Source organism: Halictus rubicundus, chromosome 3, assembly GCF_050948215.1.
Source record: "Halictus rubicundus isolate RS-2024b chromosome 3, iyHalRubi1_principal, whole genome shotgun sequence".
Lineage (NCBI taxonomy): Eukaryota > Metazoa > Arthropoda > Insecta > Hymenoptera > Halictidae > Halictus > Halictus rubicundus.
In genome coordinates this window covers 11,574,882-11,591,900 of record NC_135151.1, presented here as the reverse complement: position 1 = coordinate 11,591,900, position 17,019 = coordinate 11,574,882, and the positions used below count along the sequence as shown (strand labels likewise).

The 17,019-nt window shown below is 41.7% G+C and overlaps 1 protein-coding gene across 4 annotated transcripts in view; it reads right to left on the bottom strand.

Annotated features, from left to right (window-relative positions):
* The window catches only part of Lilli (AF4/FMR2 family member lilliputian), a 335,845-nt gene that overhangs the window by 27,283 nt on the left and 291,543 nt on the right, over window positions 1–17,019 (bottom strand). For all 4 annotated transcript variants that reach the window (XM_076785359.1, XM_076785360.1, XM_076785361.1 and 1 more), the window contains one exon: window positions 14,660–14,693. In XM_076785359.1, coding sequence (XP_076641474.1) covers window positions 14,660–14,693 — 34 coding nt within the window. The remainder of the gene's footprint in view (window positions 1–14,659; window positions 14,694–17,019) is intronic.

The following is a 17,019-nucleotide window of genomic DNA, read 5'->3' as shown; positions in this document are numbered from 1 at the left end:
TTAGCAAAGTGAAGAGAGAGAGAGAGAGAGAGAGAGAGAGAGAGAGACCTATGATCGCTTCAGCGATCCACGGTTGTCGCAGTCGAAGCAATTTCCAGCTGGAAGACGGCCGTGATTGCGGCGACGCGAGGCGAACCTTCAACGTTGTCAAGTTGCATAATAATTAAACGGAGCCGAGCTAACCTAAGCGAGAACGGGTACCGGGTGGTCCGCTCGGACAGCCAACCCTTGCATTTATCACTCGACAGACGGGACGGTGACCTTTCGCAAAAATTATCGAGCTACCGGTCTACTGCGACTACCGTTGTCGCTGACAATGATCGATTAGCTTGTCCAGGAAACGGATGCTAAGAGATTTGCGCCGGCAAAGAACTGATCTGACAATGATGATTCGACAGATTTTCTAGAAAAGAGAAATTCTTAAGGATTGCGAGAAACTGCGAGGGAGCTGGAAATTCTTGTCCTTCATTTAATTCTTTTTTATTGGTTATTTTTATTTATTTAGTATTTTATTGGCTTATTTACTGGTTTTTTATATGATTTGCGGTGTAATTTGTCAGGAGAAAATTTGGAAACGCTCATGTTTGTCACATTAAAAATTGATCAAATAAATGATCGTCTACCACTTGAAAGTTGTACTATTTAATAATAACTATTACAAATTTCCTTCATCAATAACTCTCATGAGCGATCGAAATGAACTTCTCCCATCGATGACTGTTATTAGCGATCGAAATAAATTTCTCTCATTGATAACCGTTATAAGTGATCGAAATGAATTTCTCTCGACGATAAGATTCGCCAACAAGAGAAAAAATGCTCGGTTACATATAATCCTTATTTGTAACCAATACGATTTTAGTCGATGAAATACTTGTTATTCCATGGCTTTTTTCGTTTTGATTATGGTCCCTGGTCGGTAGGTTTAGTGTTAAGAGATTCGGACGAGCACGAGAGTCCGAAAAAACCGTCGGCTCGGAAAACAATCTGCCAACAAGTCGGATACCGTCGAAGTTCAACGTCTCTTGCCAAAGTGCTGACAGTCTCGGGGACTCCATGAGATTCCTGAGCGCTTGTAGAGCGCAATAGCGAGTTCTGGTGGCCATTAAAACAGGGACGATCGGTCGGAGGAAGTGTAGAAGGTGCATAGAGCGCGGTCGGTGCAGCGGAGCGAGAGGAAGTGCAAGCGATGCAAGCAGTGCAAGCGCAAGCGGTGGAATCGTCGGAGGCGGCGAATGATGAAGACCGAGGGGGCCTGTGAAAGAGAGAGAGAGAGAGAGAGAGAGAGAGAGAGAGAGAAAGAGAGATAGAAGACTGGGCGGGAGAGCGGAACGTAGAATTCCACGAGGCAGACGAGCGGAGCTGCCTGTTGCGAATAACTTCGGAAGTTCCAGCGTGTATACCGGCGTGTTTCTCTCTCGCCCTCCTTCCTCCCTATTTCCTCTCCTCTCCCGACTGTCTCATTTCGTCTCTCCTCTCTCCGCTATGCCCCGCGAACCTCCACCATTTTGCTACAGTTCGGTGTCTCTGTCAGTTTTTAACCCCCGCAGACGCCACCCTCGGATGCGCGTTCCGTCACCCTGTCTCTGTCCCTGTTTCTCTCTCTTTCTCTCTTCCCTTCTCTCCTGTTTCAACCCCTGGCGAGCCACGTTTTAACCCCTTATTACTACCGCACGCCCTTCCTCGCGATTCGACTGTCTCCTTCATCCCCTAACTCGTGCCCACAGCTTTGGGGTGTCCTCGTCTGTGCGAGGCCGCTTCTTTCTGCGCTCGGCTACGGTGAATAATACCGTGGAGATCAATATTCGTGATTCTTCTTATCGGATTTTCAACCCCGTTTATTATTGAAGACACTTGTGACTTTATCTTCTGCGTCGGGGTACTCTTGTTGGGAATGGTGTCTACGAATTAAGAGATCCTAATAATCGACACAGAGACAAATTATTGGATTCCGAGAGGTCACTTCTCGACCGATTTAAAATGCGTTCTCGTGTGAATTTTGAAACGTTTGTGGGCTCAAATTAAAGCTGGAAGACCGCACTTTATGACAGGTCCGCTTTGATTCAAAAGAAAATTTGAAAACATGTCGGAAAATCGATAAATTCCGACCGTAATTCACTCGATATTAATGGTCTTCATTGAGTCAATTTTAGAATGTACAGTGAATCCTCTATATATGTCGCCAAGGCCTTCATGATAAACGTCGCGGAATTGTGTCCACTACCGCGGGGTATACCCTGTGAAGGGCCTAGGGCGCCGAGGAGTGTAACATAACACGGCTCGGTTATGTCTCCTGGACGATAAACGACGCTGGCAAGTATTGTTGACATATATGTCGAGCATTCACTGTATTCCTGTGGGAATTTTCGAACGTCTGTGGACTCAAATTGAAGCTTGAAGAGCACACTTTATAATAGCACTATTTTGTATTGAGAAAGCGGAAATCTTGGATAAACATTGTACAAACTTTAGACAACTTTCGAAATGCCACAGTAACGGCTAATTGATAATCGTTGCGAAACATGCTTCGCGGAATAGTTGTTCCGATGATTATGCCACGAAGAGCGAATACCGCGGATAAATCGTTAGCGTTTACGTCAGCTCGTAAATCGGCAAGCGCCTCGCGGTCTTCTAGCGGGTATGGCAGGGTGCTAAATTAGGATACATCTGGCGGACGGGCTTAAGCATCGTTAAAACGATAGAAGCCACGGCCCTCGACGTGTTCGAATGAGAGTGACGGTGGGCGGGTCTCTTCGGCCAGGTAAAACACCCTCTAACGCGTTGAAATGTTAGCGAAGGGGGCGGTTTGGTAAGTTTGATGTCTCCTTTAAGCCGAAACGAGTCGGTGTGGTTGGTTCCGCTGGTGTCGCGTCGGTGTCGCCCTTCTACGCCCTCCACGGTGCCCTAATATATGTATACGGTGTACGCATTTGCATGTACAAGTTGTCCAGGCTCCTCTCGTGGCGGCCGTTTCGCATTTTACTGGCACACGACGACGTTCTGAATCTGTTGCGGCCGGTTCTCGGTCTAATAATACTCAATTATTCGTTTCCTTTGGGGGAGCACGGGGCTCAATTTGCCGTCAAAGCATTCGAAAACTTCAAAGCCACAACTAAACCCCGGGAACAGAAGACTGTCGACCGGCAATGTGATTTATTTCGTTAGTTTACTCGAGGGGTTGCTTACTTCTTCTCCTCTTCCCTCTCGTTGCGTCATTTGGATTTTTTTAAAAACGATTTGCGGTTCAACCAAGAACCAGATCATACATCTTCGATGGTAATGTCTCTCCCGCGATCTCTCTGATCTTCAGCATCTTGCTGGAAACTCGGTTCGTTAATCGCAATATCGCAGCACGGATTAACCTTGTTTATCATTTATAGTGGCCTTATCAATCTGTAATTCTTGACGATGCTCAGTGGAAAATTTGCCCGCTGTATCTTATCGGTTTCGGGTTCAAAGCGGTTCTTCTGATCGGCCGTTTTTGTGGATGGGCCCGGTTCGACCCGCCGCACAATGAGACTAAAACGCATTAAATGCATGTCCTATTTTAACCGTTAGAATGGCGACTATAAGGCGTCACTAAAAATTGCTATATCATTATTCAAAATATTTAACTTTTCATTGTACGAGCAAATTCCACCATTTTCGTATTCCTAACACGAAAACAAATATATGTGGATGGGAAATATTCTAGGTAGGAAGTAATGTTTCGTTTTGGAGTTAAAATAGCTTCGAGTGCAACTCGCCTGAATAAATTCAGAATAATATACCAATATCATTCTTCTCTAATGTCTTCACAGTTTTCTGATCAATCCATTTTTATCATAAACGCGCATCGCCACTGAACTCCAAAAGACCCGGTGGCTGCTCTCACAGCAGCGAAAAGATCTCGCCGATTCCGCTTCGTCTCTTGTTTCACGCGAGTCGGCCTAATCGCGGGCCGTATCGTCGTCTCGATTCGATGGGAACGGCTCGAGATCAATTGAATAACGACACGGTTGTCCGAGTGAAATTGCCCGGCCGATCTCGTCGATTTAACGGCGAAGAGTATAGCCGCGGGGTCTGTACTCTCGGATCTATGGCTCCTTTGTCGACTCACACCTTCCTGATCCTGATCCTGTCAAGATCGAAAGAACTGCCGAATCTATACAGGAGAGCCGGCTCGAGAGGGAGAGTCGCGGTGAGGATAACGAGATTCCTCCATCTCTCCTCGGGGTCGTTTCGAACGGAGTCGGGAAACCAGTTAAGAACGAGCAAACGAAGGATGCCTGGGACAGCAGACTCCAGAGGTGGTGGTCTCCTCGATCAACGATCCCCTGATCCGACTTAATCCGCGACTTAGTTAACACCGTGGAAAGCCGCGGCACATCCTGACTGATCGGAGGTAAAAGCTTCTTCCTGTTCGCTGGGCTACGAGTTCTCGCCCGGAGACGGATGCAGCTGTCCGACGATCAATTGGCGACGAGGCGCGATTCTGTGAAATGCGCGACTACGATCAGCTACGTGACTTTGCGATGCACTTGCGCGGCGACTCTCATTGCCTTCTGGACCCTCTTCATAGCATCATAGATACTGCTGCGTCGCACACTGCGGACTAGCGGGCCGTGTCTCCCTACACGTGTACATCACGATATACAGTGACTCCAACTAATATTCGTACGCCCTTAAAAATCGCATAACTTTGTCAATATTGGACTATACTACTTGAATTTTTGTGAGACGTTAGAACAATTGGATCGCTACGTAACGCGAGAAAAATGTTTGATTAAAATTGTAATTGGTCGAAATTACAGAGGAAGTACTAAAAGTTGTATTTTGCAACTTTCTTATGCGGGCTTAGTTAAAACCCTGTTTAAACGTTTGTAGCTCAGTGCAATGTTGACCGATTTAGATGAAATATTCAGAATATGTATAATTGATACAGATGCACAAAACGTACTTTTTAAATTTTTAATATAAGCCCGCATAAAAAAGTTGCAAAATAGTTACAAAGGGCGGAAGTCGCAGAATTTTGGCCTTCTTAGGGAATTTCGCCCTTGTGTGATCATTTTGGAACATCTGCAGCTCATTGCACCGTTGATCGATTTTGATGAAATTCTCAGAATATGTATAATTCATACAGATCTACAAATCGTACTTTCTAAATTTTCAATGTAAGTGCACATAAAAAAGTTGCAAAATACAACTTTTAGTATTTTCTCTGCAATTTCGACCAATTGCAATTTTTGTAAAAAATTTCGTCACTTTACGTAGCGATCCAATTGTTCTAACTTCTTCTTTTAATTTCTTATTAAATTTATTAGTTGCATTGTTAAATCACATTTTCTGTGAAGAATTACCTACATTTACACATTAATAAACAAATTTAGAGGAGTGCCCAAAAATAGACCATTTGTCTAATAACCCTCTGCACTCGAATGGTGACTCTGAAGCACCACTAGAAATTATTGTGGCATTATTTCAAAGAAATTGCAACAAATATTACAAAATATTTGTTACATTTCAAAATTTGTATTTAATAGATCACTAAACATTTAAATAATATATGTGGAAATCGGATCAGTTTCGTATAAATAAAATTAAAATATTCCAAGACGGAAGAAAAATTTAGTTTTAGAATAAAAATAGCGCCGAGTGCAAAAGGGATAATAATGCTAGTAGAGTTCGAACAAACTTATCAACACAGTCTTTTCTCGATATATGTCCCAAATATCTAACCGATAAAAGTCCCAGAACTATCCTCACTAACCGGTAGCAAATACCAATTCTTGGAGTGTTTTCTCATATAATCATCGAACTTTTGTAAACGAACTTAAAAGCCAAAATTTATGCATTCCAACATAACATAATGTAAGCGAGTATTGGAATTGTGAAGATAATTTTGTAAAACGTTGGAGGTATTTTTAATACCGTGACTGAATGAAATGGTACCGAAAGGAGAGAGGATATCAAAACTCATGACAAAATCAATATGTTAACAACTATGCATCAGATGAAACGAGTTAATTAATTCTGTGCGCTCGATTGCTTTTCTCTACAATATTTTGATTTGTTTAATCGAAGCTTTTAACCCTTGCACGCTCTTCTGGTGCAAATTTACTGATTCCTCGTTTTCAAATACTTGAAAATATTCGATTCATCTTTAAATGGATTGCGATTTAATGAACTCCTATAAAATGTATCGATACACAATTAAAGAATAACACTCAATTGTGTTGAATTCGTGCCGTAAATGAGAAACAGCAGAAAATTAACCTATGGAGAACATTGTTGACGCTTATTTTTTTCTGTGCTCTAGATTATGAGACCCTGTTGCTATTACAATATAATAAGCTACAGTAAACGATCGCAGAAACGCGCCACTATCGATTTCAACCTGAAACCTAAATTCCAAGACACTGTTACTACCAAAACAAAAACACAGCACAATAGACAATCTCAAAATATTGTCACTGTTCATCCCGTTTCAAAAATTGCATTCCACGTGCAGGATGCTGCTAAAATCCAATAAAGTGCAATAAAAGGGAACTGCAATTAAATCCGAATAAAGCGTAATGGACATTTAAAAATTTGTATCGCGTTGTCCTATCCTGAAAATTTGATTCCAACAGTGTTGCACAGGCGAAATGCAATAAAATACAATAAAAAGAGCTGCAAAAATGAAAAAATTCACCCCGGAATAACGTTGCTACCGATCGACAACAACAAAATGGACAAAAACGAGCTGGCGAAGAGACAACAACCGCAGCGTTATAAATTAAGTCCCAATTACGATCACACGAAACGATGTTACATGGAATATTCCCCAATTATACAAACAATTATTGGCAGAGGTCGCAAAGAGCTTCAATCAACAAGTTAACCGACGCATAATTTTCACCCGATATCATCCCCTTCCGCAGCATCCAATCCCCCCACTCTCATAACTCATCTCTCTCTCTCTCTCTCTCTTTCGAGATTCTCTCCGATATACATTGCATCATGAAAATCCAGATTAAATAGCGATCGTAAAATAGTAAGTAAAAGAACGAGACGACCATGAATTTTCAGGGAAGACTGATAAATGACCGATAAATGACTAACGCTCCGGTAGCGTTCCAGAGCCTGATAATATGAATCCGAGAGCGAACACGTAAATCTTCGAGATTAGAAACTCGCGTTCTCTCTCTCCCTCTCTCTCTCTCTCTCTGGATCCGAGAGATCCAATCCCACCGGTAGCAACGGTAATTCCTATGAAAGCGAACGACTGTATAAGATTTCGGGGGAGCTCGTTACTCTTTCAGGACAGAGTCAGCTGCGGAGGAAACGGCTTGCTAGATTCTGATTGCACGTTCTCGTTCCTTCTGCTCCCCTGCAAGAATCGAAGGCTCTCCGGGCCTTCCTGCTTCGAATTCCAGATCGAGAGGCTCATGCTTACCTCACCCTGCCAGCCAACATCTCCTTTCCGGATATAGAGCCTCATTTGTTACGGTTTCATGGAAATGCGCCGCGAACGTCATTAGAGTATTTCCCGCGGACCCTGCCTCCCTTGATACTCGAACATGCACGGTGCTTGTTTAAACATCCATGGGATCGACCGCATACTGATCACGGAAGTGTACGCGCTATTTCTCTCGGCGAATTATTTAGTAGTTAGGACGATGGGGAACCATCCACGTGATCGATTTAGGCGTTGTACTGTGAATTTTTATGCGGAATAAGAAATGGCCAAGTCAATTCTGAAAAACCGAGGTTCGTTGAAAATGTATTTGATCATCGTAGAGAATCGAGTATAATGTGACAGTGTCCTGAAATTTTACCTGTGTTGACGATTTTTGTGATATTTTTCGAAGATATTGTGATTTTGTGCTTTATTTGAGCTGCAAATTTTATACTTTGATGACCGCGGATCTTCGTGCTAATTAAAAATTGCCGTATAGAAATTTCTTTCTTCTTTTAATCATTTTCGTAAGCTGAGACTAACACGGGAGAGTAGCCTAATTTGGACCAACACCTTGGTCGAATAGTATTTAGAGAATGAAAAATATTTCCAGAGTAATTGAATTAGAAATTGCGGTATTAATTGATTAGAAATTATGCTAGGAATCTGATTGAGTTATAATGTAGTATACTTGTCCTCAACAAGAGAAATATTCACAGTATTACCAGTGGTGCGAATTAACTATGGTTTATAAATTAGGTCCAACCTAGGGGCTGGTCTAATGTTCTTAAATTCTTTCAATTTTGTTTACTGGCTTAAATTGTACCTACCCACTTTTGCCATTAATGCATAAAATTCGCAGTCTAGTAATAAATGAATATTGGCTAATAATAAATATTTGAAACAAATATAAATATAAAAAAATAATATAAAGTAGTAGTAGTAGTAGTCGTATATCTAGTAGTATATAAATATATCGTTTCTTAATTGATGAAACGTAAGAAGATATTCAAACACACAGATGTCCAATCACGTTTGCAAAGTTGTAAATCGAACATATTCAGTTAAGAATTTCAATTTGATAAGTAGATTAATAATTTTTCGCATTCGACGGTATAAATTCCTCTGTGATTAAGAGTTCCTCTCGAGCAGTCTACCGAGATAACAATTGACACGAGCTTTTACGTCTACTGTAGATCGAAATGTCTCGTGTACTCTTTATCAGCGAGAACAATGAAGGAATTGTACACATTGCGAAACTGTAGCAGGAATCTAAATAACCTTGGCGCGTTCAAAGAGCCATGTGCTCTCAATCAATTCAATAGAATGGAGAACGACGACGTTTCGACAATTGCAATTAATCGTCGACGTTAATTCGTGTCGCAACCTTTCAGATGATAAAACGTTTTTTTGGCTGAATTTTCCTTGTTAGATAACGAAATTTCGATACCTTTACACAGAGTGGCCAAGCAATGCCATCAGGAACTGCAAGTTGCGCTAAAATTTTGTTTGCTACAAATTTCACTAGATCGTTACACAAAAATGCAATTAGTGAACATTGTCAATGCATCGTCTTCTTCTGATGATCAGATTGTGAGGGATTGTCGATGCCGAAGTATAACAAAGTATAATAAATAATTTCAGAATTGTGCCCAACGTTTATCTCATTCTCCAGGCGAAATTTTAAAGTAACGTTACTGCTACAATAATAAAAAAAAGTATAATCTAAAATATGCAAAATTGTGTAACTGATTGAAATACTAAGACAGTATTGCTGCTATACAATATTGTTAAAGAGCAATAAATAATTGCCGAATTGTGTCCAATGTTTATCTCATTTTCCAGGCAAAATTCTAAGACAGCGTCGCTGCAATACAACATTGATTTATCAATGTCCGCATAAAAAATTGCAAAACTCTGTCACCGATCATCTTATCGGGCAGACTATATTCCGCGACAGTGTTGCTACTAAAATGCAATAAAACGCGATAAACAAGTAATTGCAGAATCGTGCCACAATCAATCTCGTTCCGAAGATTAAATTCTACAGCCGTGCGGCTGCTACAATAACGACGAAGTAGAATAAAAAATTGCAGAATCGTGTCGCTGTTTATCTTATCTTATCTTATCTATATTCTGAGACAGCGTTGCTACCAAAATACAATCAAATGCAAAATCCTGTCTATCCGATTCCTAAACCTTGCCAACAGTGTTTCAGAGACACAGCAAAAATGAAATGAAATAAATTCGTTGAATTTACGCTCGCAGTTCTCGATTTCGTTCATAAATATTCACTCTGTTTGCGAACGAATTGTAATTTGGCACGTGTATTTCAAATCTGACACGGCGAGCAGCACGCAACAACAACGACAACAATAAACCGCCGTGTCTCGACTGTCTCGATCGTAATATTCGCGCGAACTCGCCGACGTCAATCTACGTTTCTGCGAAACGATCGCGGAGTATATCGGTGTCGCAAGGAACGCGAATTACGTTTATCGTCGCGAGGGAATAATGCGAGTCGGCCGGCCACGATAACAGCGCTCGGCTAGAAAATTAAGAGGGATTAGCGAAAGAAAGACAAAGTCGATGGAGAGAGAGAGAGAGAGAAAAGGCAAAAACGGACGGTTTTATCGCGGAACGGGGAACGGGCAACGAAATCCCTTATCGTTCCGCACAGCTCGCGAGTCGCTCGTTATCGGAATTGGACAAGGCCGCGAGACGGTTGCCTGATAACGCACGGGTCCCTCGTGTCGTTGCATATCGCCGTGAAAAGGAAAAAAAAATGAATATCGTCCCGAATTTTCGATCGCATCTGCCGGCGACGTTTCATACTACCTTCCTCACGCGAACTCTTAATTACAGGAATTTTGCGCGTTCGTTACCCCACTGCTCGGCGTTACGCGGTTTCCAGCTTTCTACGATACGTTCGCTGTTGTAGATCTACGGAAGTTTACTTTGCGGATAGAGATCGAGGAGAGTTCGCCTGACGGTTATGTGAGCAATTACTTCCCCGTTGATGCGGTCAGAACATTATTTCTTGCAGAATTGTGTTAGACGATTTTTGGTGTATTGAAATTAATAGAGCTTTCGTGACTAGATCGGAGATCATTGAAAATCATATTTTCGCTTGGGTGTGCTTGTAGAGCACGAGAAGACGAATCCAACGACTATAATAACCGTACCATTGCGATCAGTCAATCTCGATATACCTGTGTCTGAAAGCTAACATAATTGATTCTTTCATACACGAATATTTCGAAATTGAATGATCAGAATGGTACGTTCATTATACTCGTTGGACTCGTCTTTTCACGCGCTACAAGACCGTCTAAAAAAATATAGTATACCATCCAAAAACATACTGGTGACCTTGAAATCTCCTAAAAGAATGACCTCGAGAGTTCAGAGATTCAAGAAGAAGATCCAAAAATGTCACGTCGCTCAACGAGTTGAAACAACAAATTCTTCAAGAACACCTGTTCAATAGGAACAAGCAACCATAACCGACTCCCTCCTATTGTCTTTTCTAACCCTCCTTTTCCACCTACACGTTCCAACCCCCACCCGAAAGAGACACAGCGAGAAGCGTGTTTACCGAGGACCCGATCGGGCCGTTCGCGAAAAGAGTCACGTCGATAAGCGATTCGACCCAGTTTTCCCATCGGCTGGTCGACGGTGGCAGGGTTATTAGGGGCAGTTACGGTGGCCGAGGCCGAAAACCCTCGCGCAACAACCCCCTCGCGACCCTCTCTTGGAGAGGGTTGAAAATGCGGAGAGGAAGCGTGTTCCGCTTACCGTTTCCAGCTTCGTTAATTCTCCCTGCCCTGTGCTCTCGATCGCCGGGGGTGAATGATTCCATGAAATTGTCCGACGATTTGTACGGGGTGTCTCGGCTTGCGCATGAATGCGGTTGGGTCCGTTCTGACCCGGAGTTACACATAATTTAATCCTCCTTGAATTTCTTTCTTCCTAATATTTACCATTCCTGCGCCAATACCTTAAAACCTTTGACGGTTCCAACGATCATATATGAAAATGGGGACTTCGATTTGTATTCCAGAATTACTTCAGATTTGTTCAAAGCCTAGGACAGTAAAAGTTATTGCCCGCGTAGGGTTAAATTTCAACTTTCTAGCAGTGAATTTAACTTATACGCCACTTATATTCCAGCTCTCGAACTCTAAACCTACCACTGCCAATCGTACGATCAGTCTAAAATCTTTTATTTCACTATAATTGAAATGATAAAGTTTCATATCTATAAAATGCTTGGATTAATAGCTATAAAATCGCGCAAAGTCTAAATACATTAAATCTAGTGTAACAACGCATACCAGTCACTTTCAAGCCCAGAAAACGAAATACAGAAAATGTTTAGTAGACCGATGAATTCTAAGAATGTGCTACAAGTAAGAGACGCAATCGAAAGATGTAAATTGCAAAAATTTGGTGGTTTTCGACTGAAGATCGGATACACAGTGGATCCCGGCGATCGTTCCCGAAGAAATTCGATCCGGTTCTACCCGTGTCCGAATTTAAACGAGCGAAACGTGCCGCGATCAATCATCCGCGATAAACGATTGCTCTGGCTGGGTAGTCATCGTTTTCATCTCTCTCTCTCTCTCTCTCTCTCTTTCGATGTGTGGTAACAGTTGGCACGACCTACAATGTTTGCATTCGGATTTATCGCTGGTGTTTACAGCAAACCCGTGAATAGCTAATCGTAAGTACATATTATTTACATCGATTCGAAATAACTGGACGGGCAAAACAAGATGCTTTACACGTGACAAACTCGCGGACGAATTGGTAGCCGCCGTGGAAAGTGCTTTTCCTTACTGTCGATATACGCGTGAAATATTTATACTCACGTGCGCCGACGATCAGTGTAAACTCTGCGTTGTAAGCAGGTGCTATTATGCTAAATTGATCTGCGTATTACAGGCCGGCGTGTTCGGTGACCTTAGGATGACCTTGACTGAATTACCGTTCTTATAGCTCGGAGATTGGTCTGCTAATCGTTGAGGATTTCGACCGATGTTCATTCTTACGTGAGAAACGTAAACAGTGAATATGGAGAAAATATTCTATTTGGAGAATTTCTTGAGGTTCATTCTCATATGAGAAATGCAAACAGTAAATATGGAGACAATATTATACAATTCTTTGAATTGATGTCAACACAATTTCAATGACGCTTTGAGGAATAGTTTAAAAAATTGTTTACGATGACTTCAACTATGTAGAACTATTTACCTCTCAATTATTGTTCGCGTCTCTTGATGTTTGTGGGAATAAATAATCACTCGAATAGTGTCCGGCCTTATTGGGATAATTGTTTCAATTTTTCTATATTATATATCAAATAAATTAATGATGCAAATTTCAGAGAGTGCAACTAGGCTGCTTTGTTCACAAACCGTAAATTATTTCGAATTTGTTCAGTCAGATTTTTACAGATTGATCTATAAGAGTTTGTGTTTCTATAAATGTCTGCGATGCAACGTGCAACGATTTTTAACAAAATAAGTAGAGAATGATGCGAGGAGAAAGGACAACTTCTACACGAGTAATTAATCAATGTTGTGACCGACGGGAAACTATGTAACGCACCTCAGAAAAAATTCGCTATCTCCAAGTTTTTCTTGTTTAGATGACCAAGAATTGAGCGCGCTAAGCACACGTTCCATACGGTTGACCCAGTTGCGTTAATGCAACGTTTCATTAGCAATTTCTTATCAGTACATTTCCATGATTAAATTCTGTTTCTCAACGGTCAGTTTATGAAAAGAATTTCCGCCGATTCGCACGAGGATCGTCAGCGTTTTCTCAATCGAAATCATCCGATTCTCCACGAATGTTCTACAGTAGGAAAATCTATTCTCGTACGCACATAATTTACTGGTCGAGTCGTGACAACTTCGAACGCAATATCTGCTCGGAAAGTAATTTTTGTTTCGCCAGCTCTCTTACTTTCTTGTTCGCATTACTTTTCAGTAATGCTGAAAAGTTTTCCAACACCGTGGAAAAAAGGTCCAAGGAAATATTTACACCGACAACTGTTTACCCCACTTTCACTATGAAAAGCGCACACTCGAGGCTCCGCCGTCGGAGTGCAATCGAGTTCGAGTTGAAAAGACACGCAACACGGACCGGAAGTTTACAAATATACAGAGCAGCGACGCAGCTTCCTGCCGATGCGTGGGAAGCGCATGAACGTCTTCGTCCACGGTGTTCCCCTAACGTGCATACCTGTGGACATCGCGTTGTTTTTCTCGTTGCAGTGTGCAATATTAACCCCGCTAGAAAGCGCACTGTCCATTTTTCAAGGCCAACTACCAATTTACTCTCGAAACTCGAAAATTATTAAAACATCTCGACAAAGTTTTTAGTCCAAAGTTTACTAGGCCGATCAGGGGATAATTAATTCTTCTTTGAAAGATCGATAGATCTTTACAATAAAAATACTTCCAAGCAAGAAATAGAATTGGTGAAGCTATAGAAAGGCTTTTCTGCCAAATTACTGAACAGGTTCGCGAACTCCATCACATTCTAGCAACACTAAAAATCGCAGAAAATCTCTCTAAACGCTTTTGCTTTTACGAGTGCATCTCGGTCATTACGAGTGTAGCCAATAAAATTTTGATCTTTATGATAAAAGGCAACTAAATCGCTTTTAAGAAGGAAACAGAATTATTGAAGCAATAAAAAGGCTTTTCTGCCAAATTATTGAAAAATCTCGGAAAATCTGTTTAAACGCTTTTACACCGCAATGCGTTCCAGTCATTAGGAGTGTCGATAAAATTTTTATTCCGGGGGATAAATGAAAACTCGATCGTTTCCCCCACCCAACAGTTTCGTTCATTCGCTCCCATGAGACGTGTCCCGTGAAAAGCCATTTATCCCCCGTATACTACTCGCGAGTAAACAAGTATTTTCGCTTCAAAATGGAGACACAGGGTCGGCAGAACGGGCTCCAATCGGAGGAAGAATTTAATTGACGCGCAACGAACGATGGAGAGAGCAATCCTCATGCTGTTTATAATCGATCGAACGGATATCGATCCTTCAACAAATCGAGCGCGTGGCTCTGTAATGCACGAGAGTTCGGAAAGCTTGGCTCTCGGCTGTTTTCGACTTGGCCGATAATTAGTTCGTTTCGGAATCGTAATCTTCTGGTGGCCGACAAATGGCCACAGTTTCTTGAGAAAATCGTTCGATTGATTGGATACTTACGCGGATAGCCTGTTGGCGCTGTGCCGTTCGCGCTCTGAAACAGAAAAAAAATGGACGACAATTAGCAGCTGCAAAGTTAATTAGCGTACGCTTATCGGCGCCCAAGGACGACGATCCCCACCCCCGAGGAAGGATTTAGTCAAGCGGGGGATTCGACTGTTCAGAGATCGATTAGCGATTCTCCTGATTTTGATTAATTGGGGACAGTTTTATATTAATTTTCGGGTACCTATGCTTTCAATTTTGTTTTTAATACTTTCTTAATATTGTTGGCGGCACATAGCCAAATTACTGTAGATTTCTACTTCATGTTCATACATTTTTGTTTACATTTGAGGCATACACATATGCCTTAAAACTATTGTGCAAAGTATAACATCATTGAAGAACGTCATTAAAAAACATCCTTGAACATCATTTGGTGTTCATATTAGTTTCTTCGATAAAACAATAGTATACATTTCTTCAGCTGTAACTTACCCGCACCGAAAACAATTCATTCGCTGTGCAGCACAAAAATAATAAAACTATAATTGGATGTATATATCAACTACAACAAAATAGAATTTTATTTCGGTTTAAAGGAAATGAATAACGCACATATTTATTAGGCTCTGTTCAGAATCTTCATCACGAGTCTGACACATTATAGGGCAAGGTGTTAAATCGTTCTTTCGGTAAAGGGACAGCTAAAAAATCTTCGACGATTGTCTCAACGGGAGGAAATTAAAACAGCATAAAAATAGAACGAGCTGATCGGTTCCTTTGAAAAACAAGAAAATTGTTCCTGTTCCGTCAGGAATATATTTCCCGTTGAAGAAGGGAGGGGGAGGGGGCGCAAAAGTGTGTGAATTTGCCCCACAGAAGCCAGCAAGCTATAAAAAGGAGCAACCCAATCAGCCTTCACCCCATCGCGGAACTTTCTCTTCGTGTAAGTCCGAGGGTCTTGGGGAACAGGATGTATTAAAATAAGAGTCCCCCGAGTCGGAGAGTGCTCTCGGGTCACCGAGTAGGAATCATTGTCGAATTCTAAAGAGGCGAGAGATCTTTGTGGATCGACTTCCATCGACTTGGATCGACGACGTAACTTCCGGAGCTACCCCCTTGGAAACTCGATGACCCAGCTCTCTTTCTGGGAGGAAGCGAGAGAGAAAGGAGGAAGCGGAGAGAGAGAGGGGGGGGGGAGAGAGTGGAGGCTTCGAGTAAACAATGGAAAACAACGTGCACGCACGCACGCACGCACGCAAGCCATGGGAAAGGGGCTGCGACAGAAGAGGACAAGGCTTGGGACTGGGTCAAAGGAGAGAGAGAAAGATGCAGAAAGATGGAGGAAGATGGCGGAACAAGGGGGAGCTCGGCCTCGGCAGAGAGGGTTGTGACTTTCCAACGGCTGTTTGACCGGGTTCGATGTCGATCGCGACGAGAAATAAAATTCTGCTCTGAAATCAGCCTCGAAACATCAAATAGAGCGTCTATCCTAACAGCCTTCTGCTACCCTCTTCTGCTGGGGGGTGAGTGCAGTTTTCCTCGTTTTGCTCGCGTTCTCATAGAAATGTTCCAACCATTTCTCACTATAGACTGCGGATATTTATGCAAAATAATAATTGTCCATGTCAATTGCGAGAAACCAAAGTTAAACGAACGTATATTTCGTTTGCCGAAGTACGCGCAATTACACGCAAAAGCCAGAATGATCGTAGTGCTTGATACACACGAATATGTACGTACGTAGGTACCAGTTCCGATGCAATTTATATCGCAATTTTTGTAATTTAACTGTGAGCTTCCTGGAATTCCGACTATAAATTCTTGCGGTAGTGGTAGTTTTCACATTGACTTTTTTATTAGTGGCATGTATATTTCAGTGCTCCGGTTGGAATGTAATGGCTTGAAAATTAATATTAAATGGTATTTTATGCCAATCTTCTCGTGGCTCCTGCGGAACGTGCTATGTACGTATTCCTGCCTCAATTTATTCGATTAACCTTACTTATACACGGAATTATTGATCCACTGTGAAACCACACAGGAAATTCCTATCACGACTGTTTATTTCAATATCGAGCAATATTTCACGTTAATAATTTAATACGAGGTAGTGTTCCTGGATGGATTTGTGTGTTCCATTTTTATTGCAGAAAAATTATTAGCCGGCTATACAGAACATTTCAATGTTAGCTTCGCACGTGTATTTTGTTTAATTTTCCAAATTGAGCAAAAGTCCAACTACGTCTGCCTCGTATTCACATTAAAACATATTTCAGTTTCAATCGTGTTGATCCTGAAATGAGTCTTTCAATAATCTCTCCGATAACAAAAATGATTAACCTACTCTAAAAATACCTGCATCCTTCGATCAT